The sequence below is a fragment of the Megalobrama amblycephala genome, linkage group LG18 (genome assembly GCF_018812025.1).
Source record: "Megalobrama amblycephala isolate DHTTF-2021 linkage group LG18, ASM1881202v1, whole genome shotgun sequence".
Lineage (NCBI taxonomy): Eukaryota > Metazoa > Chordata > Actinopteri > Cypriniformes > Xenocyprididae > Megalobrama > Megalobrama amblycephala.
Window position 1 is genome coordinate 27,768,231 of NC_063061.1, and position 27,957 is coordinate 27,796,187.

General features: G+C 38.5%; 1 protein-coding gene and 1 long non-coding RNA gene across 3 annotated transcripts in view; one reads left to right on the forward strand and one right to left on the reverse strand.

Moving 5' to 3' along the window:
* The window catches only part of LOC125252572 (potassium/sodium hyperpolarization-activated cyclic nucleotide-gated channel 1), a 134,405-nt gene that overhangs the window by 66,684 nt on the left and 39,764 nt on the right, over window positions 1–27,957 (reverse strand). Inside the window, exon 3 of the mRNA XM_048165993.1 lies at window positions 1,417–1,578. Within this exon, the coding sequence (XP_048021950.1) occupies window positions 1,417–1,578 (162 nt within the window). The remainder of the gene's footprint in view (window positions 1–1,416; window positions 1,579–27,957) is intronic.
* LOC125252573 lies at window positions 104–27,930 on the forward strand. 2 transcript variants are annotated; one of them, XR_007181245.1, is made up of 7 exons: window positions 104–806; window positions 908–977; window positions 1,069–1,220; window positions 1,433–1,606; window positions 3,700–3,868; window positions 14,293–14,362; window positions 16,836–16,923. It is a non-coding gene; the product is annotated as an uncharacterized LOC125252573 (long non-coding RNA). The 2 variants fall into 2 exon arrangements; XR_007181244.1 differs by lacking the exon at window positions 16,836–16,923 and adding an exon at window positions 27,808–27,930 and having other exon boundaries at window positions 105–806.

Sequence of the window (27,957 nt, forward strand, 5' to 3'; positions counted from 1 at the left end):
TCACTTTTGGTGTGAAAGGTGAAATTTGTCAAAAATAGAACTTTTTTGTTATAAAAACAAACAAACAAACAAACATAAAGGCCAAGATGAGAAAAACTAATGCAAAAGTAACGTAACACCTTACTTTCCATAAAAAGTAACTGAGTAATGCAATTAGTTACTTTTTTAGGGAGACAATATTGTAATGCAATACTTTTAAAAGTAACTTTCCCCAACACGGCAAAATTCTTTTTTGTCCTTCGTTGTGGGGTAAAAAGAAGTTCGAAATACTTAAGCAGCAGTATGCTGTTAGCAAACATCCTGACGCCACCCACACTGCTGAGAGCGGCGTTTGATGAATATGTTAATGCTGCGTGCTTTTCTTTTCAATAACAAAATAAACATAAAACAAAACTGACAGCGGTAAGAAAACAGTAAAGAAAGCATGTGATCATAGAGATGTGGATGTTTGCACGAGCTCTGCAATTCAGCACTTCAGTAAAGTCATGTTTATTTATATACCACTTTATTCAATAGATTGTTTAAAAGCAAGCAGCTTTACAGTATTAAACATGAAAAAACTGTCAGTGTCTCTTTCAATTTGAATTACAACTTAATTTTCTGCTATGAAGGGGCTTTCCAGTGTGTTCATGTTTTCACTCGCAGACATCTGACCTTGACGGACTGAACAGAAGAAATGAACTGAAGATTTCCTGGTCAAAGAAGCTGCTTAATAATTTTGTGGAAACCATAATTGTTGGAGGTTTCTTTGATGAATGTCTTTACTGACCCTTTTGATATGTTTAATGTATCCTTGCTGAATAGAGGTACTAATTTCTTTAAAATAAAATCTATATAGTTCTGTTTGTGAAATAGTTTATTTGTTACTAAGTGCCTCAAAAATGATTTAATGATTAATGCTTTTCAGTTTTGCATGCATCAGAGAATCAGTGAATGAACAGGGGGGTAGCAGATGATGGACAACAGGGACTAGTTAGGTAACGACCGCTACACATACTTCTGTTTGATGTGGCATTTTAATATTACCAGAATTGCCAGGTGCTTTCTTTGTTCTTCTGTATTTTGCAGGAGGTGAATTTATGTAGTGATTAAATATTTTGCTGTCATAACCAACAATGCCACCCTTGGATCCATGAGAGTTGCCATAGAAACGAGCAATTTCTGAGTCCCATCGTGTGAACGATTCAGAGTAGAATCTGAGTTGTCATCTCGTAATTACGGTAATTCTGACACTATGTGAACGCAGCATGTATTTACTGTCATTACTAAGTTTCTTAATGAAGAGCAGTTAAACATTTAGAGAACATTTTCCCTAAATCATTTCTTATCCACTGATTAAATGATCATTTTGACCTGATCCAATGTTTGGTTCGAAATAAAATTGCAAAATAGTAATGAAAAGTTTTGAATACTTACAACCATACCATTTAAGGACACCCAGCAATCAGGAGGGAAGTCTTGCAGGAGAGGCACCAGGAACTGCAGGCATCCGTCCCAGTGACACAGCAACAACATCATGCCAATCAGATTAAAGATTCTTACCACTGCACTCGCCAGGTCATACGTCATATGAAAAATCTGAAGGAGGAACACAAGGAGGAAAAAGGTCAGTGGTTTCATTAAAGATTCTTGGTTTTTGCACAGGATGGTGTTTTGCTGAGTAACAGAAATCACTATTATGCATATTGAGAAAACAGAATGATGAATGGAACAATGGCTGCTAAAAATTCAGCTTTGTCATCACAGGAGTAAATTAAATTTGAAATATAATAAAATAGATTTGCATGATACATTTGCTTCCCTAGTTTATACTGTAATAATTTAGATGCGAGTCTCAAATTGTCCCGTTCAAACAGCTACTTACAGAAGCGTCTTGAGTGTGTGTATGTGTGTAGTCCGTATTCTTTTACCAGTACAGTAACCATAGCGACAGTGACCAAAGTAATATCAAAGATGACATCCATAAAACTGAAAAATGATAAGACTCCAATGGACCATTTGCCGGGAATTTGATTGACATGCGATATAACCAATCATAACGCCGAATCCGCTATTTTGTCCGACAAAGCACTCGCCAGATCTGTCATGACACTGAAGAGCCACAAAATGGTATTTATTGTTTACATCTTTTTTAATTACAAAATGTGAAATTTGAGACTTTGTTTCATATCAAAAGTAACCTGCTCTGTCTTGTCTGTCGACGCGTTGTCTGTGTCCTCTTTGCTCCACAGTGTATTTTTCACTGAGGTGAGAACATGATGTGTGGCGTGACTCGTCGGACGTACTAACAAAATAAAGAGGGCGGGTCTTTGCGAACAGTGAATTCAGTCCAATCAAGCAAGAGTTCATCCGTCAAGTCCTTCAGACAACTAGTTGTCCAGTTCGGTTTCGTCAAAGACTATAGATATTGGCTGCGTCCGAAAACTGGAAAATGCTGCCTTCTGAGGACACATTTCAAGGTAGTAAGGCATCAAGGCATGTCCGAATCCAATGTTAGCTTCACTTCCTGTCTCATGAGATACCTTCCTCAGATCGATTTTGAAGGAAGCATGGATGTATCCTTAGCTGCCTTTGATATCCCACAATCCTGTGCTTTCCATTCTGTGACAGTTGAGCTAGAAAAATAAAGATGGCGTCCGAAAGTTGCGTTTGCTGCTCAGTTTGTGTATAAATGTACGATTTTGACCAACTTATTTCAATTTTGATATGATTTCTATCGAGAAATTACTACTGTAATAATTAATTATTTGTTTAGTTCTCACCAAAGCTCGCGCTATATTGCTGTAGATCATTAAACTGTTAGGCTGCCTCAGAAGTCTGTCCGAAATCTGTTTAGTGAGGTGCCTTCATGCACAAACGCTGCCGTACAAGTCATTCTCTTATAAGACAGTGAGGCAGCAAGGTAGCTACCTAGGTTTTCGGACGCAGCCATAGAAAGACAGTTCACTCCTGTTAGTTATGAATGGGAAAAACTGCAACGCGCAATATGGCGGAATACGTCCCGCCTTCTAAGTAAAAGAGCCAATCGCTGATTGATAAAGTCATTGCGTCACTGCAGCTGCCTTTAGACGCCCTGGTTCCCAAAGAAACCTGAACCACATATGTGCATTGGCTCGTCTAGCCTGAAAATAACACTTTTAATGCTATTTGAGCATAAGAAACAACATTTATGGGACAGTTCTTTAATTATTTATTATTAGTTATTTAATTGTGAGTTCGTCAAGCGTTTTTTTTTTTTAGATTTCAGGATTCCCCCATTCAAAAAGATAGGACTTGGTCTTGAATGCTTGAAATAGCTGCCCAGAGCATAGGCCCAGAGGCATTACAAATGGCCGCCAAGTGAACAGACTTTCCTTGAAAGGGACTTTGGTTTCATTCACACAGAGTATGTTTTCTGAGAATGTGGTTGTGAGTCCTGAAAATTTACAGGTGTGTTTGTTTATCGAATGCAGTTGTTACTCCCGTAAATAACTGAACTTTGTGTGAACGTAATCGTATTAAGGACTCAAATACAGGACTTACAACCGTATTCTCTTGCTATGTGGACGTGGCCTGAGGCTGAAATGCTGCTAGATACTGTAAGCCTCCAAAGTAGTTTCCTGCTCTACTCGCCTTTGATCTTAATGGTTATGTTGTACAATTTCTGCATTACTATGTAGGCAGAGCTGAGAATGATCATGCCTTTTCACCTCTTTGCAGATTTATATTGCTAATAATGCAGTGAGAACAGAGCATCACGGGAGCAATGCGTCTCAGAATGACGAGTCACTGCCCTGGAGGATTCAAAACAATTATATTCAACCCCAAAGACAACAGTCAACGGGAGAAAAGAAGATGTGTTATCCATCTCATCTTTGCCTACTAAAAGGTCTGATACTTAATACTGTATATCTGCATCAATAAAACTGCAATAAAAAGAGCTGTTCTATAGTCCACAGCAGTTCTCAACTGGCTTTGCTTTAGGGTTCAAATGATACATTTAGACATTGAGTGGTAACTCACCATGATGCTACATTGTTAAACCAGCCTAAGCTGCTTTGCTGGCCTTTGGTGGTCTGTTGGCTGGTTTTAGATGAGTTTTGGCTGCTTTTCAGCTAGTCAAGCTTAGGCTGGTTTCAGCATCAACTCAAGGCCCAACAATATGCAAAATAATTAACTTGACATAGGCTAAATGGGAAACTTGACAATTTTGTAGAAGCATAAACAGCATCAGAAGTGGGATTTACCAGATCGGAACAAATACTGGGCCAAATACTCAAAATTTGCAGATGAATTTTCACTAAAATACCTACAGCAATTTCCTTCTACCTTTTAAAAGCATACTTATTTTGCTGTGCTTAATATGCACAGTTTTATGCTAAGCTGCGTTTCGTTATTTGCATTTAGCATTGTTGTAATACCTGGTCACGACCCACCAGTTGAGAACCACTGAGAATGCCGCCCACAGACACTTATGTGAAACATTAGGTACTCTTACACACAATTGCAAGAGCCCCTGTCCATCTTAGCGAACGCCTGGGATATTTGCATGTGTTTTGAACAAAGGTAGATTTGTTTTGAGTTTCACAAGAGCGAAACAGCCAGAAGGCGAGAGAGGGAGAGGAAAGGAGAGAAGAAGATAGAAAACAGGGGACATGGCCTGAAATGATATGAGATTACATATAAACACGGCAGATGATTAGTCATATGCAAACTACATTGTGTGCTGGCACAACAGAGACTCAGAGGGGTGAAAGGCTTTGAATGCCTAAAAAATCAATTCAGGCTTGGCAAGACGGAAGCGGGTGGCAATTTTAAACGGAGTGAAATAATGCAGAGAAATGGATAGGGGATGAAAGGAAAGAGATGTGTGTGTGTGTGTGTGTGTGAAAGAGATGCACATTTATTCTTGTTATATTTTGCTGCTTATTCTGTGTAGTCGACCGAAAGAGATTGTGGTTGTTATATAATTCACATTGTCTCTTTTTAAAGTTAGACACAACCACACACAACTTCTCAGACAATTCACAACCAAATAATTGCATTTTACTCCTGTAATGTGACATTTTCTGGGTGAAACTGGATTTTCAAGGAGTAAAAAATGCATGGCAGGACTTGATTTTATCCACTGAGAATTGAATGAATTATAAAAAAGTGGTCTGTGTATGACAGGTAATTTTAGGGGTTGGAAAATAAGAGGAATTCGAGATGTCAACCAAAAGAAAGTCTTTTTTTTTTTTGGTAAAAGATTACAATGATAAGCATTTTTCCCCCTTTTGCAATAACATGCACTGATAAACACAAAAATGGATGTATATTTAAAAAGTACTTAGGGACAATTTTGATCAACCTAGGCTAATTGGAAAAAATGTGCCTGTGGTGATTTTTCTCCAAAATTATATTTTGTTGCCCTTTGCATGTTTTGCAACACTTTTCAAAGTTCAGTGTGTGGCGCTAAATTTAAGCCTCGTTCAGACTGTCAGTCCAAATCTGATTTTTGTGCATATCTGATTGAAATCCCATCAGATTTAGCAAGTGTGAACAGCAAAAAAATCACACGAAATGCAATATTTACAAATCCGTTTCGAGCTACATTGATACAGTATGTGGTTTGAAATCATTCAAATCGCATTTCTGGAAATTAGTTTCAGTCTGACTGCTCTGATCAGATTTTGCATTGTTTATGTGACTTTCACACGCCACGTAAAACGTAAACATGTCAGATGTTGTTATAGGAAGCATGCTGAAAGTTGCTGCAGAAACTAGGTTGTACAAGCAGAAAATGAAAATATATCGGAGATATGTTTTGAAACCAGCCGAGACAACAGCACGGAATAAAGCCACGCATACCTTGTAGGAGACATTTCTGCCTCTGCCTCTGCTACACATTGGCATTTTATAAATAAGACAACATCTGTATTGCAATCCCTCCATTATGCATTGTTGTTGTTTTTGGATTATATCTACCAAAGCAATGTCATTGCAATAGAAACCAATACAGATATTCTGGAAAACTAAAGAGTGGCATTGGATACACAAATTGGATCTGAACAGTTGCGAGACACAGTGTGGACAGTCAATAATTTTAGATCAGATTGCAATCGGATACACAACTGGATTTGGACTGACAGTGTGAACATAGCCTTAGTTTTATCCGAAAAAAGATTAAAAATGCATAGTATGCTTTAAGCTCTTTTATTGTGACTCATATTTCATGTGACTGTACCTTAGCGCCTTGCATCACAAGTGCAATGCTTTTTGGAGTTTTGCAAAAAAGTTAAAGTGACATGTGAAGGTCAAGTATGGAAACCCATACTCAGAATGTGTCCTCTGCATTTAACCCATCCAAGTTAGTACATACACATTAGGAGTAGTGTGTAGTGAATACACACACACTGCAAACTGTGGACACACCCGAAGCAGTGGGCAGCCATTTTGCCGTGGTGCCCGGGGAGCGATTAGTGGTTAGATTCCTTGCTCAAGAGCATCTCAGTCAATTCCTGTCGGTATTGAGAATCAAACCCACAACCTTCAGGTTACCAATCTCAAGGTAATGATACACGGGCAACTTTTTGAGCAATGTTGGCAGGCAGTGTTGCCGAGTGATGTTGCTTGGGAACTTTCCTATTGAGAATGGGCAACAACTTTCTATCTGGATACTTTAGATCGAAATTTGTTGCCCATTCTCAATGGGAAAGTACCCAAGCAACATCACTCAGCGACATTGCTCAAAAAGTTGCCCTGTGTATCTTCGCCTTTACTCTTTAACTATTAGGCCACGGCTGCCCCGACTGATAGTATTCCACACCACTACTATGAAATATTCTGACATTGGAATTCAGGATGAAACTCCACTTTTAAACAGCACCTCCCATCTGACATGAATAAAGACACCGATTCTGCGGGTTAATCAGACAAGCTCATGTTATAGCTTAGTGCGATCATCCATCGTTAGCTAACGGCATGGGATAAAAGGTTTCAACGGCACTGGCTCCGAACAAAGCCGATCTTCTCTCCTGAATGCCTCCGTGGGCACCCTCGCTAATTCAGCCATCCCTCATTTGCATGAAAAGCCCATTAACTGCACACATCTCTTCGGGTTTTTTTTCTATCCGGGCCAGTTATTTCATTATACAACCCTGGCCGGAGAAACTCAATACATACCCCCCAAAAAAATATCTCCAGTAATGTTTTTTCCAGCTTCAGTGCTAACTGGTTTTGCATGATAAACCCTGTATTGCTGTGGACATTTCCCCCTGCCAAATTAAAGCAGGATTTGAAGCTAAAAGTAATTGTTATCTATGTCGAAGAAATTGCTCTTGCTCTCCACATATGGCTGGAATTACTAAGGTGCGAATTTGATGGTGTTTTAATAGCCGCTTATGGTATGGGCCTGTGATGGGTTAAGTTCATTTTATGCTCCACAAAACCCACAGTGAGATGTGGTGACCTTTTGTAGTCTCACACTATTTTTGAGTTACTGCAAAGAAGCTGAGGCGTCATTGTGTGTTAACAGAACAGACTGCCGAAACTGTCTCGACAAATTTCTCTCATAGTTTGACACTTGTAATGTGATACAGAAGTATTTCTTTATGAAATACAGAGGGTTTTGTCACAGATATTTGAACTCAAATTTCCATATATCATTGCACTCAAGAAAACATTAAATCAAAATTGACCGCATTCCTGTCCAGCTCAACATAGCAACAGTGCCTCAGCCAATGGTGTGAGTTTGGGGCGGGGCTATCTCTTCTTTTAACTAATGGCAAAAAGGGAGTGGTTTGGAAACCTAATTTTTGCAGTTCCGTTTGGTGATGTTAGTTACACAGAAATCATATAATTTATCTTTAAGTTTTTTTCCAAAAAAAAAAAAATTCTAATGTCTAAAAGTCAAATCCAGCGGCACCTCCTAATTTAAAGCTGTAATAGTCATTGAGCTGTGGGGTCAAGAATATTGTCAAAACACATTAACCTTCAAATTGGCCTGAGGGAATGGCTGTATCTTATATACATATGACTAGCATTGTATCTATATTGGTTTTTCAAGTCTTGTAAATACACCTCATGGGGCTGACACACAATATCAGGAAGTGCTGACATGGGAAAGACCCCCAATGTCAATGAATCATTCCAATCTGAAATCAATATCCACAAACAGACACAGACACCAAGAATTCTCTGGCGAGAATTATAACTAAAAACCTTACACAAGTACTGTATGGAAAGCAGACACTAATGTTTAGACAATGCATTGCAAGTGTTCAGGGGTAGAATGGGGATAAATTTTTAACATGCATATTTGAAATATGTGAAATTTATGTTTTAAAATATTAAATTTATGTGTTCAAATATTTTTATATGTTAAAATGTTACATTTTTAACGTTTAACATGCACTCTTGCGTTGCTCTATAGCAGTACTCAAGGATGAGATAGAGTTACCATTAAAAGTCTGTTATTTTAAAGCAAATGTCACATGTCTTAGCATGTCTTAACAGTTAAAATGTTGTATTTCTAAGCAAAATGTCCGAGTTTCTGTCATAGGCTGGTTGGAGGTTATTCACCTATATGAGAGTTACTGAGATCCTAATTTAATTTTATCCCCATTCTACCCTTGAACAAAGCAATTAACCCCAGGTTGCTCCAAAGGGACCATTTCCGTGACTGTTTTTCTGTAAGTCACTTTGGATAAAAGAGTTCAAGAGCTCAATTGTATTAGCAATTTCGCCATACAGAATAATAAAAGAATAGCTTTAATAGTTTACATACAAATAATGTGTTACATTTTTTCCTTCAGGGTTCCACTCTGATCTTTAACAAACAACAGCATTGTGTAGTGTCAAAGCACTTTGGGAATGCTAACCAACAACACTCGATTAATGCTCAAGGTTACTGGTGAAAGGACACACAGCACTTAAAAGATCAGACCACCAGCATCAGATAACCCCTACCAGGCACTGCCACGGACATGGATCGAACACATGAGCCAGTCCTGAGTCCAGACATTCTGCAATCTCATTATTGTTTGCCAAGTGAAAATCATATGTCTGACTCTGATCATTTAGAAAAGTATTAGCACTGTCTACAAGCTGCATGATTTGAGGTATTATACTTGGTGTTTGGGTTTTGTTCAAATCTCTAACCCTAAGTATGAGCAATAGTAATAGTGATTCTTGCCTTCCAAGCAGTGAAATAATGTTTAAATACAGGCTATTTCCTAAAATAATCACAAATTGAGTTGTTTAGGCCAGGGTTTTTTTTACATACCACAGTCCCCCAAATATGATCATCCTCATGCAAGGGACCAAAATTCTAAAATGGCACCCTGCATATTCATAAGGCCCAATTTATGCTGTAAAAATAATATTATAAATATGTGTAAAAATATTATTTGGAAAATATTGAGTATTTAATTTTGTTATATTACATTCTTACTTTTTTCTAATGATTAGTACTGTTAGATGACTTATTTATTTATATCAATAGTTTATTTAAAGGTGCCGTAGAACGTCTTTTTAAAAGATGTAATATAAGTCTAAGGTGTCCCCTGAATGTGTCTGTGAAGTTTCAGCTCAAAATACCCCATAGATTTTTTAAATTAATTTTTTTAACTGCCTATTTTGGGGCATCATTAAATATGAGCCGATTTAGGCCGCAGCCCCTTTAAATGCTCACGCTCCCCGCCCACGGAGCTCGCGACTGCCTTAAACAGTGCATAAACAAAGTTTACACAGCTAATATAACCCTCAAAATGGATCTTTACAAAGTGTTCGTCATGCAACATGTCTAATCGCGTAAGTATGGTATTTATTTGGATGTTTACATTTGATTCTGAATGAGTTTGATGGTGCTCCGTGGCTAAAGCTAACATTACACACTGTTGAAGAGATTTATAAAGAATGAAGTTGTGTTTATGAATTATACAGACTGCAAGTGTTTAAAAATGAAAATAGCGACGGCTCTTGTCTCCGTGAATACAGTAAGAAATGATGGTAACTTTAACCACATTTAACAGTACATTAGCAACATGCTAACGAAACATTTAGAAAGACAATTTACAAATATCACTAAAAATATCATGTTATCATGGATCATGTCAGTTATTATTGCTCCATCTGCCATTTTTCGCTATTGTTCTTGCTTGCTTACCTAGTCTGATGATTCAGCTGTGCACATCCAGACGTTAATACTGGCTGCCCTTGTGTAATGCCTCGATCATGGGCTGGCATATGCAAATACTGGGGGCGTACACCCCGACTGTTACGTAACAGTCGGTGTTATGTTGAGATTCGCCTGTTCTTCGGAGGTCTTTTAAACAAATGAGATTTATAAAAGAAGGAGGAAACAATGGAGTTTGAGACTCACTGTATGTCATTTCCATGCAATGAACTCATGGAAACTCATGGAGTTGTTATTCAACTATGCCGAGGTAAATTCAATTTTCAATTCGATGGCACCTTTAATTATTTTAATCAATTCATTTAAGTATTCAGTTATTTATTTTTATTTAAAAAAAACTGCACTTTTTTGAGTTAACATTGGTGAATACATTTCTAGTGATGCTCTTTAATCTTGTGGGGTTCCCCAGGGATCCATTTTGGGTCCCACTTGGTTCTATTTTTAGGAAATATGGGCTGTCATTCCATTGTTATGCTGATGACAGCCAAATTTATCTGCCTTTAAATTTAATTCAGACGGTCTGGACACTCTCATGGCCTGTTTGACAGATGTAAAGGCCTGGCTGTCTCTAAACTTCTTGAATTTCAATGAGAGTAAAATGGAAATTATTGTATTCGGACCTTCGGATTCACTTAATGCTCCCAAAATAAACCTTGGTGGACTGTCTTCTTGTGTGAAGCCATGGGTGAAAAAATCTGGGTGTTGTTTTTAACGAACCTCTGAATTCTGATACTTTGTTGTTATTTTACTGTTTTATTGTTTTAATTTGTTTATTAATGTGTTTGTGTTTCTATTTATCTTAAATCACATTGGTCAACTTGCCTCCAGTTTGAAAACCCCTTTTTTGGGCCACATGTCTCCTGATGACAGTTTTCGAGTTTGAATAGCTACTTCTCAGTGTTTACTCATATAATTATAAATGTAAAGTGAGATTGATGTTTCTTTCAAATGACCAGCTGTAGAGGAGCAGATGAACAAACCTAATGGAGTAGGAGGAATAGACATTAAAAAGAAAAATATTTTATAATGGTAAAAAGTAGGCAATAGAAACATGGGCAGCTGAGTCAAGCAGAGAGATCGGTGAATGCCAGAGCAAGCCTCGGCGCTCTACACTTACTTAATATCAATTATTCTCCAGCTCGCTCTCCTTCTCAAACTAGCCTGTTTATCTTTCCCTTTTTCTCTTGGCTTGTGGTGTTTGGAGGCAGATTCCAGTTAGTGATTTGATTATGTATCAGTTGCATTCTTCCACAATGCTGTAATCTGTGCCGGATGTATAAACCTCGGTGGGTTTGTAAGTCATGTTCCACTGTGCCCTAGTGCCTCATGGGAAGTATGATCAAGCTTATGAGAGCAGTGTATCCCTAGGCCAAGTTCTCCCAGAGGAATACAACCAAATGAATGCATTTGTGTCATGACAAGTCTCAGAGTGTTTGGCATGGTAATGGATATGACAATGTTGATATGTTTAGTCTTGGCAGAATAGATCTGCTATGCTGCTGCTGGTGTTATTGCTCCTTCTGTTGGTTACTGCTGAGCAAGTACGGTACTTGCTACAGCCAATACATACACGACACACTTCTGTGAGCAAGTAAGACGTGCTTCACTACCTGTCAACTAACTCTCATGAGAGTATTAGTAGACTGTCTGCTTAATATCTGCTAAAGCTTTATTTTGATGGCCCCCATCAGACATTCTACTGACTATAATTAACTTTGCAACTATGTGTCAACTTATTCTACTAACCCAGGGGTGTCCAAACTCAGTCCTGGAGGGCCACTGCAGAGTTTAGCTCCAGCCCCAATTAAACACACCTGACCCAGTTAATCAAGGTCTAATTAGGCATACTAGAAACTTTCAGGGAGGTGTGTTGAGGCAAGTTAAAGCTAAACTCTGCAGGACAGTGGCCCTCCAGGACTGAGCTTACATACCCCTGTACTAACCAAAACCCTAACACCTAACCCTAACCTAACAGACTACTAATACTCCAATGAGGGTTAGTTGACATGTACTGTAAGTGCATGGTTACTTATAGTCAATAGAAAGTCTAAAGAGGACCATCAAAATAAAGTGTAACCCTAGTAGCAGATCTATACAGGTGGAGCTGGGGAAGGTGGAGGGTTTCTGAAAGCATGCTGCAAGGGCTACAGCAAATGCTGACCAAATATTTGAGCGAGCTCATTGGCTACTGATAGAGCAGGGACTAATCAGATGTGCCCTATAGAGAATTACGTAATTGTAAGCAGATTGAGTTAAAGGGTTAGTTCACCCCGAAATGAAAATAATGTCATTAATTACTCACCCTCATGTCATTCTACACCCGTAAGACCTTCATTCATCTTTCGAACACAAATTAAGATATTGTTGATGAAATCCGATGACTCAGTGAGGCCTCTATTGAGAGCAAAGCCATTCAAACTCTCAAGGTCCATAAAGGTACTAAAAACATATTTGAAACTGTTCATGCGAGTTCAGTGGTTCTATCTATTCAGTGGAGAATATTTTTTGTGCGCCAAAAAAACAAAATAACTTTTCAACAATATCTATATGGGCTGATTTCAAAACACTGCTTCATGAAGCTTCTGAGCTTTATGAATCTTTTGTTTCGAATTAATGATTCGGATCTCCTATCAAAGGGCTAAACTGCTGAAATCACGTGACTTTGTCGCTCCAATTCACTGATTCGATTCGTAAAGCTCTGAAGCAGTGTTTTGAAATCGGCCCATATAGATATTGTTTTTTTGGCGCACAAAAAGTATTCTTGTCGCTTTATAATATTAAGATAGAGCCACTGAACTCACATGAACTGTTTCAAATATGTTTTTAGTCCCTTTATGGATCTTGAGAGTTTGAATGGCTTTGCTCTCAATAGAAGAGGCTTCATCATCAATATCTTAATTTGTCTTCGAAAGATGAACGAAGGTCTTACGGGTGTAGAACGACATTAGGGTGAGTAATTAATGACATTATTTTCATATTTGGGTGAACTAACCCTTTAAGGAACTCTCAGCCTGTGCCATCGAGAGTTTCATGACAGAACTTTGTGCAAAAACATTGTTTATTTTTTATTCTTTCTTTCTCTTATATACGTTTACTATGGTAACCATTGATACTGCAACAGGGAACTACAACCAAATATTTAAATTATCAACAAAAAAAAAAAAGATAAAAGGTAAAACATTGGGTCACTTATAATAGTGATACTAGGTTCGTTTTGTTGATTAAACTAGAACCGCAGTAAGAACATCTACATTGCTCTAATGTGTTAATAATGTCATGTCATTTCTTTTACAGTCTGGGGTTGTAGAAACATTAGGAACAGTCATGTTCACTTACATTGATGATTTTCAAATGAGGTGGTTAATCTTTAAGTGCCACTCAACAGACATTTAATTTACATATTGGTAAAATACATTCAACAACCAATGTAATAAAATGTTGCCGAATTGGTAATAAAAAAAAAAAAAAAACGCACTTTTAGTACCACTTACTGGACATTTCAGTTTGAAAGTATCACAAAACATGCAAGAAACAACATCATTTTCATGTTTTTTTCCCAGTAAGACTGCATTGCACATTTTACTGAAAATCTCGCTAATCACAGCAATTTTTATTTCAATGTGAACCCAATGAACTGCAAAAACTGCTGCTCAAGCTCCATACTTTCTCTTGTTTTCCTCTCTATTCGTCTTCTCGACCTCTTTCTGTATCTCCACACTCTTTCTTTCTCTCCTCCCACCGCTGTCTCTGGGAATGGCTCGGGCAACAGCAGTGATACAGTAGAGGCTTCTGTAACTCTATTAATCTGCCTGTGTGAGAGATACTGTAGCGGTGTACAGTGCACCAGGGCTAAAATTAGCCAACGACTGTGAGGCCTGATGTTTCACAGTGCCCTGACCCATCACCATTCCAGCACTATCTCACACGCACGCATGCTTAGTACACTCACACACTGCTAAAACACCCATATCATCGCAGACTATATCTGTGTGAATCTATATATGAAGAATCGCACTCATAAAGATACACATCCGGGGTCCAAAATGAACACTTTATAAGTACTTCACTCTTTATATAATGTGAGTAAACATTGACTTTGACCAATTTAACTAGTCATTTTAATGTTTTTGTAATAGGTGCAGTTTTACTGAGATACAGAGACAACCCATTCTATTATGGCTCAATCCCAGAATGCACTGTGACAAGGTCAGTGAAAATTTTCATGTAAGATGGCAGATAGAAATGTCATCTTTGTGTTAAAATGTGCCATAATTTAGTCCCAGTATGTATTGCATTATTAATATTGCCACAAGGGGTGCCATAGTGGGAACTAGTTTAGAACTATGGTCAACTACTGTCATGCCAGAGCAAAATTTAAGAAAATCTTGCTGATAAGTTAGTTATAGTTGGATAATTTTGGCAAGTTTATACGTTTAATGGAACATACATATGATGCTAACTTGAGTGCTGACAGTAAGGCTACTAGAGTACAAGACCATACACTTGCAGTACATCAGTCAAGCATTTGTAAATTTACATAGAGCATACTTGTTTGTATAGTATGCACTCTACAGTCACAAAAAATGTTATGTGCATATTCAGACAAGTGCAGTGCTAACCACAAATACACTGACACAAAATGCAACTCTCTCTCACCAGTGTTGCCAATTGCTTTAAGCTGAAAGTACCTAAAACTGGTCGGTAAATGTCACTAGATGACGTCATACTGGCAAGTTCACTGATTTATATTAATATAAATATATATCAGTGGGCGAGTCATGGAATCTAGGTAAGGTTTGTCCAAGAGGTTGCTAAATTTGTCGCTAGGCTTTTGAAAAAAAGTCTCAAAAGGGGCGGGAAAGTCGCTAAATCTAGCGACAAAATCGCAAAATTGGCAGCTCTGTCTCTCTCACACAGACACACACACACACAAATTGAAGCCAACAACATCTAAGGGTTTAACGACTCGTTTAAGACCCCAGAATAAGTCAGAAAAAGTAAAACAAAAATAAATAAATAACATGATTAACAAGAAGACACGTTAGCGGTTAGCCTATTAGCATTGCTAATGTTTCACAGTAATAGATGGATACTGAGAGACCTTGACAGCTGTCTGGGTGCTATTCGTCACCTAAACATAAACTGAAAACAAAACAGTGGAGAAAAGGTGGGAATTGTGTAAAAGAGTGATCATAAATGAATTAGCTTTGCTAACGCTCGACTCTAAACAGGTTTTGGCAGACAAGAGACTAGAGGATTCTAATATTGTATCAGAAGAATTTATCCTTATATATTGTACATCACAATACAACAATCTTGGCTCTTAGAAAAAAATGTGCCTCTAGCTACAGTTTTGCATAAGTTCAAATATACTCTACAGTATATCATGGCAGTTTACCATTGAAATTAACACTAATGGCAGTAAAACAACAACTTTTATTCCTTTCCACACAAATTGTGATTACATGGGCAGAATATTGATTATTGCGTTTTTATTTTTACGTGTTTTTTTGCACAATACTTTGACCTCAAAACACTTTTACATAGCGCATTATTTATAAACTAATAAATTTTCATTTTTTCCTCAAATAACCAACTCCAATGTATGGCTTTTCTTACATGGTGTCACGGTGGGTGTTGTAGCATTCAATGCACGACGAAGGAGATATCTTCAATAACATTTAACGGAATACTAGGAACAAGGAACAGGAAAATCACCAGGAAATAACAACAAACACCACATAACATAATCAATACAGGACAAAGACTGAACTGAAACTGAGGGCTTATATACAAAGGAAATAGGAGCAAACAAGACTAAGGCCCTGTCCCAAATGGCACACTTCATGTGCACTTTCGGTCTTGTGGACTTACAATGGCGCGTGTCTGTTAAATCCACAAGACCGTAGGGTGTCCTATTCGTCATTTAAGCTTAAAGAAGGGTGCTCATGAGCACCCCCTTTGCGGCTGCTATGCGCCCTCAACGCGCACTTCTGCTGAGCCCGCAAGACTGTGAGCTACGCAGAGGACTTTACCCGGCAGTCAAAGCGGCATTACGTCGTGAAAGTGCGGACTCAGAGGAAGACCGTGAGGGTTTAGGTTGCCATTTGGGACAGGGCCTAATTTACAAAACACAGCTGGTACAAATGAACTAATGAAGGTAACCATGGAAACAAACAAGTGGCGGGAAACTGAACAAAGGGAGACATGTGACAAATGAAAATGCAAACATAAAGTCCAAAGACGTGACACATGGTAAGCTTGCTCTGTAGCTCACCTGCTACAGCACTGCACATGCATTGCAAACATAAGAAATGCTGTCCCAGGCACGTTTTTCCAATGAGCCTATGTTGCAAAATAAATATCACGGGACAAGGAGAGATAGAGAGAGATTTGTATGTGATAAAGATAAAGAGACATTCCGATTGTCTCAATCAGATTTGCGCATGTGAATCTGTAATCCTCATTAAAGAGTTTATTAGTCAGTTCACAGTAAGCAGACTCATGCTAACAGAATTAGCTGTGTCATTATAACAGCTCTGTTTAGAGACACTGCGTGCACAAAAGCATACTTCATAATTTGGACATTTCTTATAGTGCATGTATCATCTAATCCAGTACTGTCATGGCTTTTGTCACTTTAATTTGACATTGTGTTTGTGTATAACCTCTATTAAAGGTTATCAAGGATTAACTAGGACTAATTGGCTGGGATTAAAATCCATGACTGGACTCATGAAAGTAACAAAGGAAAAAATAGCTGCAGGTATGTCCTTCCTTTGTTATTCCCCGAAAAAAATCTAGTGCTGTTACTTTAAATACAGTGGCCCCAAAACATATTCAGAAGTAGGTTTGCAAAACACACACACACACACACACACACACACACACATATATATATATATATGCTAAATAATACTAAAGAATCATATTAGTGGTCTAACATTATGTTGATGTGTTCGCTATTATACAGCCATGTTTTGCTTACTGATTTCAGGGTAAGATGCATCTTGTTTAAGAATCTTTACACAACCTAACAAGCTAAATGAAGTGGAAGGGTTTTGCGCAGAAGAGGAAATGTGACTCACTGCGTTTGCTTTGAGGGGTTCTTACTGTTCCAGAGGAAGAAGGCTTTTTACAGTGTGCCTGGCAAACTGCCGCATGGAAATGACATCAGCCTCTTTGCACTGCTTTAGGGCCTGTGAACCGGACCCCCGTGGGGTGACAGAGAATGGGCCAGAGCTTTGAGCGCAGCCTCACCGGCTGTCATTAAACCTTCTGATTCAGCCCATCACAGAGCCATTTAGCACTTTCACGTCCTACTCACACCAACCTGACAGTCTTACAGAGAAGAGAATCGATGGGTGGCCTTCTCTCAGTGAAATATGTGTGAAAAAATATGGAAAAAAGAGAAAAGATGAGGGATTTATTGTGGGGAGGGGGAATAGTGATGGATGAGAAGATTCCAATGGAGTGAAAAGCACAGCTTTAAAGAACAATAAAACGGCACAAGAAGTAGAGGAAAATGTGACGTATGAATAAAGTGAAATTGTAGGGATGCACAACAGTTTATGTATTGTATCAGTTGATTTTGGATATTTTAATTGTGCATGCTCATTTCCTATTTTTACATTTATATTATCTAATGCTCAAAGCACTAATTTACTGTACACTCTTAAAGGGTTAGTACCCAAAAATGAATTACTCACCCTCATGTTTTTCCACACCCGTAAGACCTTTCATCTTCGGAACACAAATTAAGATATTTTTCATAAAATCCGCTGGCTCAGTGAGGCCTGCATTGCCAGCAAGACAATTAACACTTTCAATGCCCAGAAAGCTACTAAAGACGAATTTAAAACAGTTCATGTGACTTCAGTGGTTCAAACTTAATATGATGAAGCGACAAGAATACTTTTTGTGCACCAAAAAAACAAAATAATGACTTTATTCAACAATATCTAGGGATGAGCGATTTCAAAACACTGCTTCATGAAGCTTCGAAGCTTTATGAATCTTTTGTTTTGAATCAGTGGTTCGGAGCGCATATCAAACCACCAAAGTCACGTGATTTGAGTAAACGAGTCTTCGTTACATCATAAGTGTTTTGAAATTTCAGTGGTTCACCACTGGGGGGCGTGACTTTGGCAGGTTGATACACGCTCCGAACCACTGAACCACATTTGTAAAGCTTCGAAGCTTCATGAAGCAGTGTTTTGAAATCGGCCATCACTAGATATTGTTGAATAAAGTCATTATTTTGTGGGGTTTTATTTTTTTTTGGCGCACAAAAAGTATTCTCATTGCTACATAATATTAAGGTTGAACCACTGTAGTCACATGAACTGTTTTAAAAATGTCACCTCACCGATACCTCACTGGATTTTTTTATGAAAAATATCTTAATTTGTGTTTTGAAGATGAAGGTCTTACGGGTGTGGAACGACATGAAGGTGAGTAATTAATGACAGAATTTTCATTTTTGGGTGAACTAACCCTTTAAATGCAATCTCAAAATTAATATCCATTTTTATATTGTAAATTAGAATATTTTGATGCCTAAACTCACTTGAAGCATTTATTTTACTGTTGTTTTTTTAAATACAGAATTTTAATATAATTTTGTGCTCCACAAAAATAGAAACATCCTACACTCTGGAACAACATGAAGGTAAGTAAATGATGCAGAATAAAAATTTTGGGGGTGAATTTTTTTATGCATGAACACAAAATTTACTAAGCTCAGACCTAGTAAAAAAAAAATGTAACGTAACAGTCCAGACTGGACGGGTTACTGTAGTCAATGTGTCAGATTATGTGATTTTTGACTCCTAAATTCTTGTTGCGTCTTGGACAACATGTCAGACTACACGTTGCTTCCCGACCAATCATTTCTTGCCGTATTTAGCAACGTGCGGAATGTCATTGAGAAGGCGGAACTAGCAACTGACTTCCTTAAACAAGAGCATAAACAAATAATGGTTGTACTAGCCTAATGCTAATTCCAGCATTCATAGGGTTGCTGAAGCTCCTCCAATATCATTCGCCAGCGTTTATCTTTTTTCATTATGTCGTTGTAGTCCTTCGAGGAAACAACATAAAGGCGGGAGTATTGTTGCCATAGCTCCATGAACCTTTTCTCTAATGCATAATTCTACCTAGCAGCACCAATACCATCATCTCTCTTTCGTTTCTCCATTTTTGAAAGCTGTGTATAAGGAAGAGCTTACTGGTCAACAGATGTGACAGAACCCGACATGCTAGTCTTTCTGTCGTGACATTGTGAAGTGCCGCAGACTATATGAGATGAAGCAATCGATTCCAACGCCCTATCACCACGACACCCTACGTCTATCGGATTGTGCCAAAATCGTGCTGATGTCGTGTAGCCTGAACCCGGCATTAATGGAGGCAGTTTTCTCTGATGAGTCCCTGATGTTATTTAGTGACTAGAGACATTATTAATTCAAGCCAAAGTAACGATCAATGAAAACATTCCTTCGCTGCCGTGTGTGTGTGTGTGTGTGTGTGTGTGTGTGTGTGTGTGTGGAGGATTTAGCAACTCAACCCTGCCGGCTATGTTTTACCTCAGAGCACAAAAACATCTGACACTTCGATTACTGAAGTTCAAAAGCTTTGTGAAGAGAGAAGGCAGCTGATCTAAAGGTCATCTTGCTGCAGCGTCTTTCACCAACAGAATAAATGCATTTTCTCTCTTCAGAAACACAGAAAAGGTCCGCAAAAGATCAGGGCTTGTCAGAGCATCACGATTCAGTGTGCTGAAATCTGGGACGTCCTGCTGAATTTTAATGTATCGGATGAGCGTGAGGGGAAGAGGGCAGAGCGATTTATTCTCTTTGATAAGATATGGGATATTTAGTAAGCCTACTTGTAAACATCATAATCTGGCTTCCGCATTTGGTTAAGAATGGAGGAACAAACAACAAACGTGTTCCCTCACGTGTCTCTCCATCTGTGGTGCATTTCATGCTTGCCTTCTTACTGTTATGACATTCTGATGTTTGTTACTTGGAATTGGACAAAATATCTTTATCTTATAAAATCTTTTTCGACTCTAATAATGAGATTAAATCACATGGAACAGACATCTTTAATCTCTTATCCATTAGTGGGTTTTCCTGTAAGCCACAGCATGCTGGTGGTGATTTAAGGCCTTTTGAAAAAGATGTTCTTTTTGTTTTATTCTTTTGAATTATATAACCAGAATAAAAACTGGACATCACAGCATGTTGTAGTATCTACCTTGTTTGGAAACAATCATTAGTGGTGTAAATCATTAGTAACCAGCCCTAACCCAAAGCAACTAACCCTAGCAAAAAGAACACTACAGCAACCAGCCAGAATGCCCTGTGTGGAACCCCTGAGCAACCGCATAGCAATGCCTTAGCAACCACCCTGAACTCCCTAGAAACTGCATAGTAATGCCCTAGAACCAGAACACATAAAAAAACAATGTAGCAATGCCCTAGCAACCGGAACACCATAGCAACCTCCCAAAACAACCTAGCACCCATGTGGACCACCCTAGCAACTGCATAGCAATGCCTTAGCAACCTCCCTGAACTCCCTAGAAACTGCATAGTAATGCCCTAGAACCAGAACACATAAGAAACAATGTAGCAATGCCCTAGCAACCAGAACACCATAGCAACCTCCCAAAACAACCTAGCACCCATGTGGACCACCCTAGCAACTGCATAGCAATGCCTTAGCAACCTCCCTGAACTCTCTAGCAACTGCATAGTAATGCCCTAGAACCAACCAGAACACCTATTGTAAGAAACAATGTAGCAATGACCTAGCAACCAGAACACCATATCAACCATCCAAAACACCCTAGCATCCATGTTGACGATCCTAACAACTGCATAGCAATGCCTTAGCAGCCTCCTTGAATTCCCTACCAAATGCATAGTAATGCCCTAGAACCAGAACACCTAAAGGCCTGTACACACCAGGACGAATATCGCGTGCGATTATCGCTGACGTTTAACGTTCATGACTAAACAAAGGGCGCCAGTGTGAGTGTGAACATCGACATGGAAAAAACGGCAGGCGTAAAAGCATCATTTTGTTTAAAAACTCTGTTTTTTTGGTTTGACGCGCCGCATTAAAAACTGGCCGACCAACGAGAGAGGTGCTTTTGTTGCCTGGAGCTGCTGAAGTTACAGTAAAACACGACTTGGTGGCGCTCAAGCACAAAACGGTCTTGCCGAGCACACATTGATACCAAGATGACGAAGAGAAAGTAAGTAGACGAGGAAGACCCCTACAAACTATCCCTGCGTCTCAAACAGCTCCCTAGCTTCCTAGGTCGTGTATCAGTATACCGTGTAAATGTGGCCGACTCCCTGATCAGTGCCCTGACTAGTGAACTAGGGAGCTGATTGAGACGCACACTATGGGTGCTCTGCCACTTCTTGGCCACACCAATAGATGTGTGTTATTTCTGTATTTTTACCTTTTTTTTTTTCATTTACATTTAAGAAATATAGTTCCGAATGTCTGTTTCATAAATATGTTTATTTGCACTACCGTTTCTGACTACAATCTTGAATATGTCATATATATGCCATTTATTATCTGCATTTTTATCTTCTTTAACTTAATATCATAAATATGTTTATTTGCACTACCGTTAAGCACCAGCGCCACATACTGTCCGGGAGTGAATTTGCACATTCACTCAGTGCATCGCCAGTGAAAATCGCTTGGGAAATTAACACAAAAAACGTCTTGAAAAACGCTGGCGATAAACGCGTGCGATATTCGACCCGGTGTGTACAGGCCTTAAGAAACAATGTAGCAATGCCCTAGCAACCAGAACACCATAGCAACTGCATAGCAATGCCTTAGCAGCCTCCCTGAACTCCCTAGCAACTATTTAGTAATGCCCTAGAACCAACCAAACACAGGAGAAACAATGTAGCAATGCCATAGCAACCAGAACACCATAGCAACTGCATAGCAATGCCTTAGCAGCCTCCCTGAACTCCCTAGCAACTATTTAGTAATGCCCTAGAACCAAACAAACACAGAAGAAACAATGTAGCAATGCCCTAGCAACCAAAACACCCTAGCACCCATGTGGACCACCCTAGCAATTGCATGGCAATGCCTCAGCAGCCTCCCTAAACTCCCTAGCAACTGCATAGTAATGCCCTAGAACCAACCAAACACAGAAGAAACAATGTAGCAATGCCCTAGCAACCAGAACACCAAAGCAACTGCATAGCAATACCGTAGCAGCCTCCCTGAACTCCCTAGCAACTATTTAGTAATGCCCTAGAACCAACCAAACACAGAAGAAACAATATAGCAATGCCCTAGCAACTAGAACACCCTAGCAATCACACAAAACACCCTAGCACACATGTGGATCACCCTAGCAACTGCATATCTTGAACTCCCTAGCAACTGCATAGTAATGCCCTAGAACCAAAACACCTAAGAAACAATGTAGCAATGCCCTACTAACCAGAACACAATAGCAACCAATGTAATCAACCAGAATATCTTAGAAACCATTTAGCAATGCCCTAGCAAATAACCTAAACTCCCTAGCAACTGCATAGTAATGTGCTAGGGCCACCTACATCTAATAAACCATGTAGCAATGCCCTAGCAACCACTTTGACCAACCTAGGAACTGCATAGATATGCTCTAGCAACCACTTAGCAATGTAACCAACCGATATAACCTAGCAACCATATAGCAATGCCCTAACAACCACCCTGTACTCCCTAGCAACAGCATAGTAATGTCTGTGGATCACCAATAACACATAAGAAACCATGTAGCAATGCTCTAGCAACCATAGCAAACACATAGCAATGCCCTAGCAACTTATCAGCAACCACATACTGCAGCAATCCCCTAACATGCACCCGCTACACCTTAGCAGCTGCATAACAATGCATTAAAAACTTGATTTAATATGATTTTAATTTTAAAGTGACTTTTGTGTATGCAAGCACTACTTGAATTTCTTCAGATGTAAAAGTCAAGTTTCTTTCTGATATTTTTCCATTCTCTTCATTGGTTTGTTTCAGTACTGTGAAGGAATATGGACTCTCATGAAGGGTGTAAAAACACATGCTGGGCTTGGTGTTATGGTCTGGAATGAGTGCTGATGTGGAACAGAAATGACAGTGAGGAACGATTTTTGCTGCCTGATCTCTCCATCTTTACGTGCCCTAAGTGGCGCATCCTCCCTGCATGTCACAGCTCGGTCTGGGCTGGGCCGGTCTGGGCTGCAGTGGGTCTATTTTAGTCTCAGAAGCGTGATAACCTCAACTCCTCTGCTCTTTTAATCTGAGCTGTGGCACACTGAGGCCTGAACAAGGCACAGAACAGCTCTCTTAATTCACTTCTGGTTTCTTCTTACTATCTCCTCTATCAGTCAAAATAGTTCAAAACGCTGACAAAACGTACATACGATTCAAAATCTCTCTCTTTCTTTATTATTAAAAAAAAAAAAAAAAAAAATTGTTTAGATTTAAAAAAGTATATAGTGTCAATTTTTATTTTAAGGGTTTTGTATTTTATATTGTATGACTTTCAAAGGAGAGAATTAGAACAGATACTTTACAAACCCATCAATAATTACGAGACAAGAGGCCCATGTTACATTAGCAGCTTACATTGTATGATATTTTAAAACCAGCCTTGTGTGGAAGGTTGCTAAAACAAACGCTGAAACCTATCATGCCCAAGTCCTCATATTTCAATGCCAAACAGAACTTATTTATGGTCTGAGGGTAGAGGCAATCGATTCTTGGATGTAACATAAGAACATAGAACAAAACAACAACACAAACTGCTAGCTTCTGTTAAAACAGCATTTCACCATGTACCACATACAAACCCCCTTCAACCCCCCACCCCCCCACCCCCCAAACCCCAGAACGCAATTTCAACCGAGGGGGACACCCACCCCGTCCTGGAACGCGATTTTCAATGTATATGTACATATATATTTATATATTCATATATGTATGTATAAAATCTGTTTACTATGGCTTGGAGGCCTAAATTCTATGCACAGCTTTCCTTTTTGATATATTTATATCAAATATCTGGACTCTGCTCAGTTCATTTGTTACACGTGTAACATTAAACTAGGTAGATCTTGCTCAAGCTTCCCGCTTTCATTGATGTATCATTCTGTACATCTTCAACATGAACAATATAATCCATTAAAAATGCAGGAAAGCTGGATCGATTAAATTCTTCATATACTGCAAGTCCAATATAGTGGCCAAAATACAGTGCATGATTTATTTATTTGCCAATATTTACATTGATTAGCAGTCTTTCTTAAAGCAAGGAAAAATATAGTTACATGGACATTGCATATAGAAAATAATGATAAAGGAACTGCAGGAAACAGACTTGAAGATGAGGTAGCGGAACATATGTTAACATACTCATAGTGCTTTTTTTTAATTACAAGTTTAAATATGCAAGTGAGCCATTATTTAAATAAATAGAAACGAATTTGCATACACTCCCAGAACAGAAATCAGAAAATACTGTCAACAGCCAGGGGGAAAAATCACCATGTTTTAAGGAATAGAATGTTGTATAAAATCAGGCCAATGATATATGAAGATAGCCCTCTGTAAAAAAAACTTCAGAATATAGATGGGAATAAAACTGTAAAGTTAAGTGCAAGAAAGTGCTACTTTCCTACTCGAAAAAAAACTAATTTTGACAAAACAGCCTTTGATACATGTATTGTAACTGAAGTCTACAGATGCAAATAGATAATTGCAATAAAATAAAAATGTATTTTGCATGTTTTCTTTCTATTAGGGTTGTCAAATGTACCGGTACTACCAAAACCAGTCGGTACTAATACATTTCTGCCATACCTATAGCACAGAGTAGCGGGTATGTTCAGTATTTGTTGATAGACGCTGCTTTCAAACGCTCTCATTCTTACTTGTTTGAGCACTCTCTGAGCATCAAAGGTTTCTTTTTACAGCATGTTTTTACAAGCATTGACCATTGTAGACATATCTGTTGAATGCATGAACGCAATGGCCTATCAGAGGTGCTAGTCAGTAAGTTAGTCAGAATACGCAGAATCCTTTTATTATAACCATCAACGTGTAAACACAGTGTAACTAAGAGATTCATTGTTGTGAGAGTACAGAATTCAGTGAGCTTGTACTCTAGAGATTGATAGCCTTAGTGATTATAAATCTCTTGCTTTCTGTTTATAATAAGGGCTTGACGTTAACTTTTTTGCTCACCATCCACTGTGGCTAGTGGTTTTCCAGAGTTACTAGCCACTCAGCATTTTCACTGGCCACAATTTTGACATCGAGGAGAAACTGGCATTTAGATATTCTCATAATTTGACGGCAGGTATATTAGGCTGCTGTCACTTTAAGACCTGACGCACTGATTTAAAGCCCTATTTATATAAAGTACACTGCAAAGTTTCTGGATTGACAACCATATTTAAATGCACGATTGAAACGTTAACTGCGATGACTGACTGTGATAACCAATGGACGAAACAAAACATTAATTCAATTGATCAAGTACCAAAATTCAAGTAATTAATTCAATTGCTCTGATATCAAAATTGGTATAGGGAACCACAAAATTTTACTGGTATTGGTACCTACTACTGAAAGTTTGGTACCGTGACAACCCTACTGTCCACTAGTCTGAAAAAAAAAAAACAAGTAATGAAAAGCCAATTAGCCCGAAATCTCAAACAGATGAGTGTGTTGCCTAAATAAGTATTTTTGTCTTGTTTACCAGTAAAATATATTTAAAACAATATAAATTTACTTTGTGCATTTGATTTCAGGGAATACACCTTGAATCGAGTGGGTTTGACTCTGAGGTGCCCATATGAGATGGAGAGACTAAGAAAGAGACACTTATTGCCTGTTATTTCCATCTGGCAACATCACTACAATAGCCACAACCTAGAAAGCAGCCAAGACACCATCCACTATCCCTAATTATAGAGCCTAAATTACCAGAGTTAAATTATTGATCAAGGCCACAGTTAATGGTTGTGTCAGATAGTTGATCTCCCATGATTCAAATGCCAAACTCCTGATCCCAGACAACATCGCTCAGCACGTCTGTGATCATTCACACAAATGAACATCCTCATGTGGGTCGTAATAGGAAATTCATTCCCTTCAGCACACGGGGAGGGTGTCACCTTAGATAGTTCCTGTAAAACATTGCCTTCAGGCAAATATAACAGTGTGTGATGTTTGATGTGAAATGATGACCTGGTACGATCATCTTACAGGTTTGACATTTCAGCAAGTACATATATTAAATTATTTATATCATTGGTCATTTGAAAACATGAGATACAGGTTAACCACAGGATGTTGTTATATATATATATATATAGTGTGTGTGTGTGTTAATAAATATGTATAATATAACAATATTCTGAAGTACATTGATTTAATGAAACATTATTTAATGTTTGTCACAAATGTCACAAATCACAAAAACATCCATTTAATAATTTGTTAATAATATGCTGGTGCATTTCAATAGGTCATGCACAAACTTTGTTATCTACCCTTTTTGTTGACACATCTATTCTGGTTGAGTACAAGCTGTATGTCATAAAACATGTTAGATAAAGATAATAAACCTGTCAAGATATTGCTGTCAAATAAACTTTTAGAGGCCTAAACAAATTGAAATGTATCAGGCCCATCATCTATAGTGACATTTTGGTGGTAGCAATAATGTAACGACAGTCACGAAAGATGGGCTGAATTCGCATATAAATCTTTCCATTGCCGTGAGATCTGAGTGACAGTCTAATGTTTCAGTGATGTCTCTATCTCAAACAGACTTCTGTAAGAGACTAAAAATGTTGCTCCGCTCTGTTCTTATGTTTTGGGGGTTCGACTGTCCTCATAGCTAAAAAAAGCATCTGAGACTGCCAGAGCTGTCTGATCTCTTAGTATAATCAAGTCTGTGATCAAGAAACTTTTTTTTCGTTCTTGCAGCACAATTGACAGAGAGCACCCAGACTCAAAGGTTTCAAACACAGTCGCATCAAATCACAGCAGCTCTCAATGCGGGATGACAAAATTCAAAGCAAGCACAAGGCTGAAATTTTGATTAGCTAGATCTCGGGACGGGCGGTCAGTGTAGTTTTACAACTAACTAATCCATTCAGAGTTTTAAAGGAAAAAAACTTAATTAACCTCTAACACTGTCTTTAATCTAAGGGACCATATTTAGCCATGCTGGCTTATTCATTCCAATGGGAGTGCTGTACCACACACACAGCGAGAGAGAGAGAAATGCATGCAGATACTGTATCTCGCACACATACACACTGTCCTGTTCCAATGACAGATTGGTCTCGGTGTAATACCAGCAGAGCGCCTAAAAGCACATTGATTTAAAAATGGCTGACATCTCTTGCTCTCTTTCTCTCTGGTGTCTTTGGGCCAGTACTGTTCTTACTTCCATATTTAAAAGGATTCTTGATCTCATGTGACATATTTAGCTTCAGAATTTCAAACATGCAGGCATGTGTGGAAACATAAATTATATAATCTACTGGTAATCATTATGGTGGCAATTATGCACTCATCTTGTAAATATATTCTTTCAGACATCATCCGAAGGCCATGTGGATAAGGAAAAATGACATTAACCAGTAATATCCTACCCTCAGATGTTTCCATCCAATTATTTCCCGTTCTACATGATGTCCCGCTTGAATATTCTTTTTCATTCAGAGGTATGTCACATTCTCTTACGG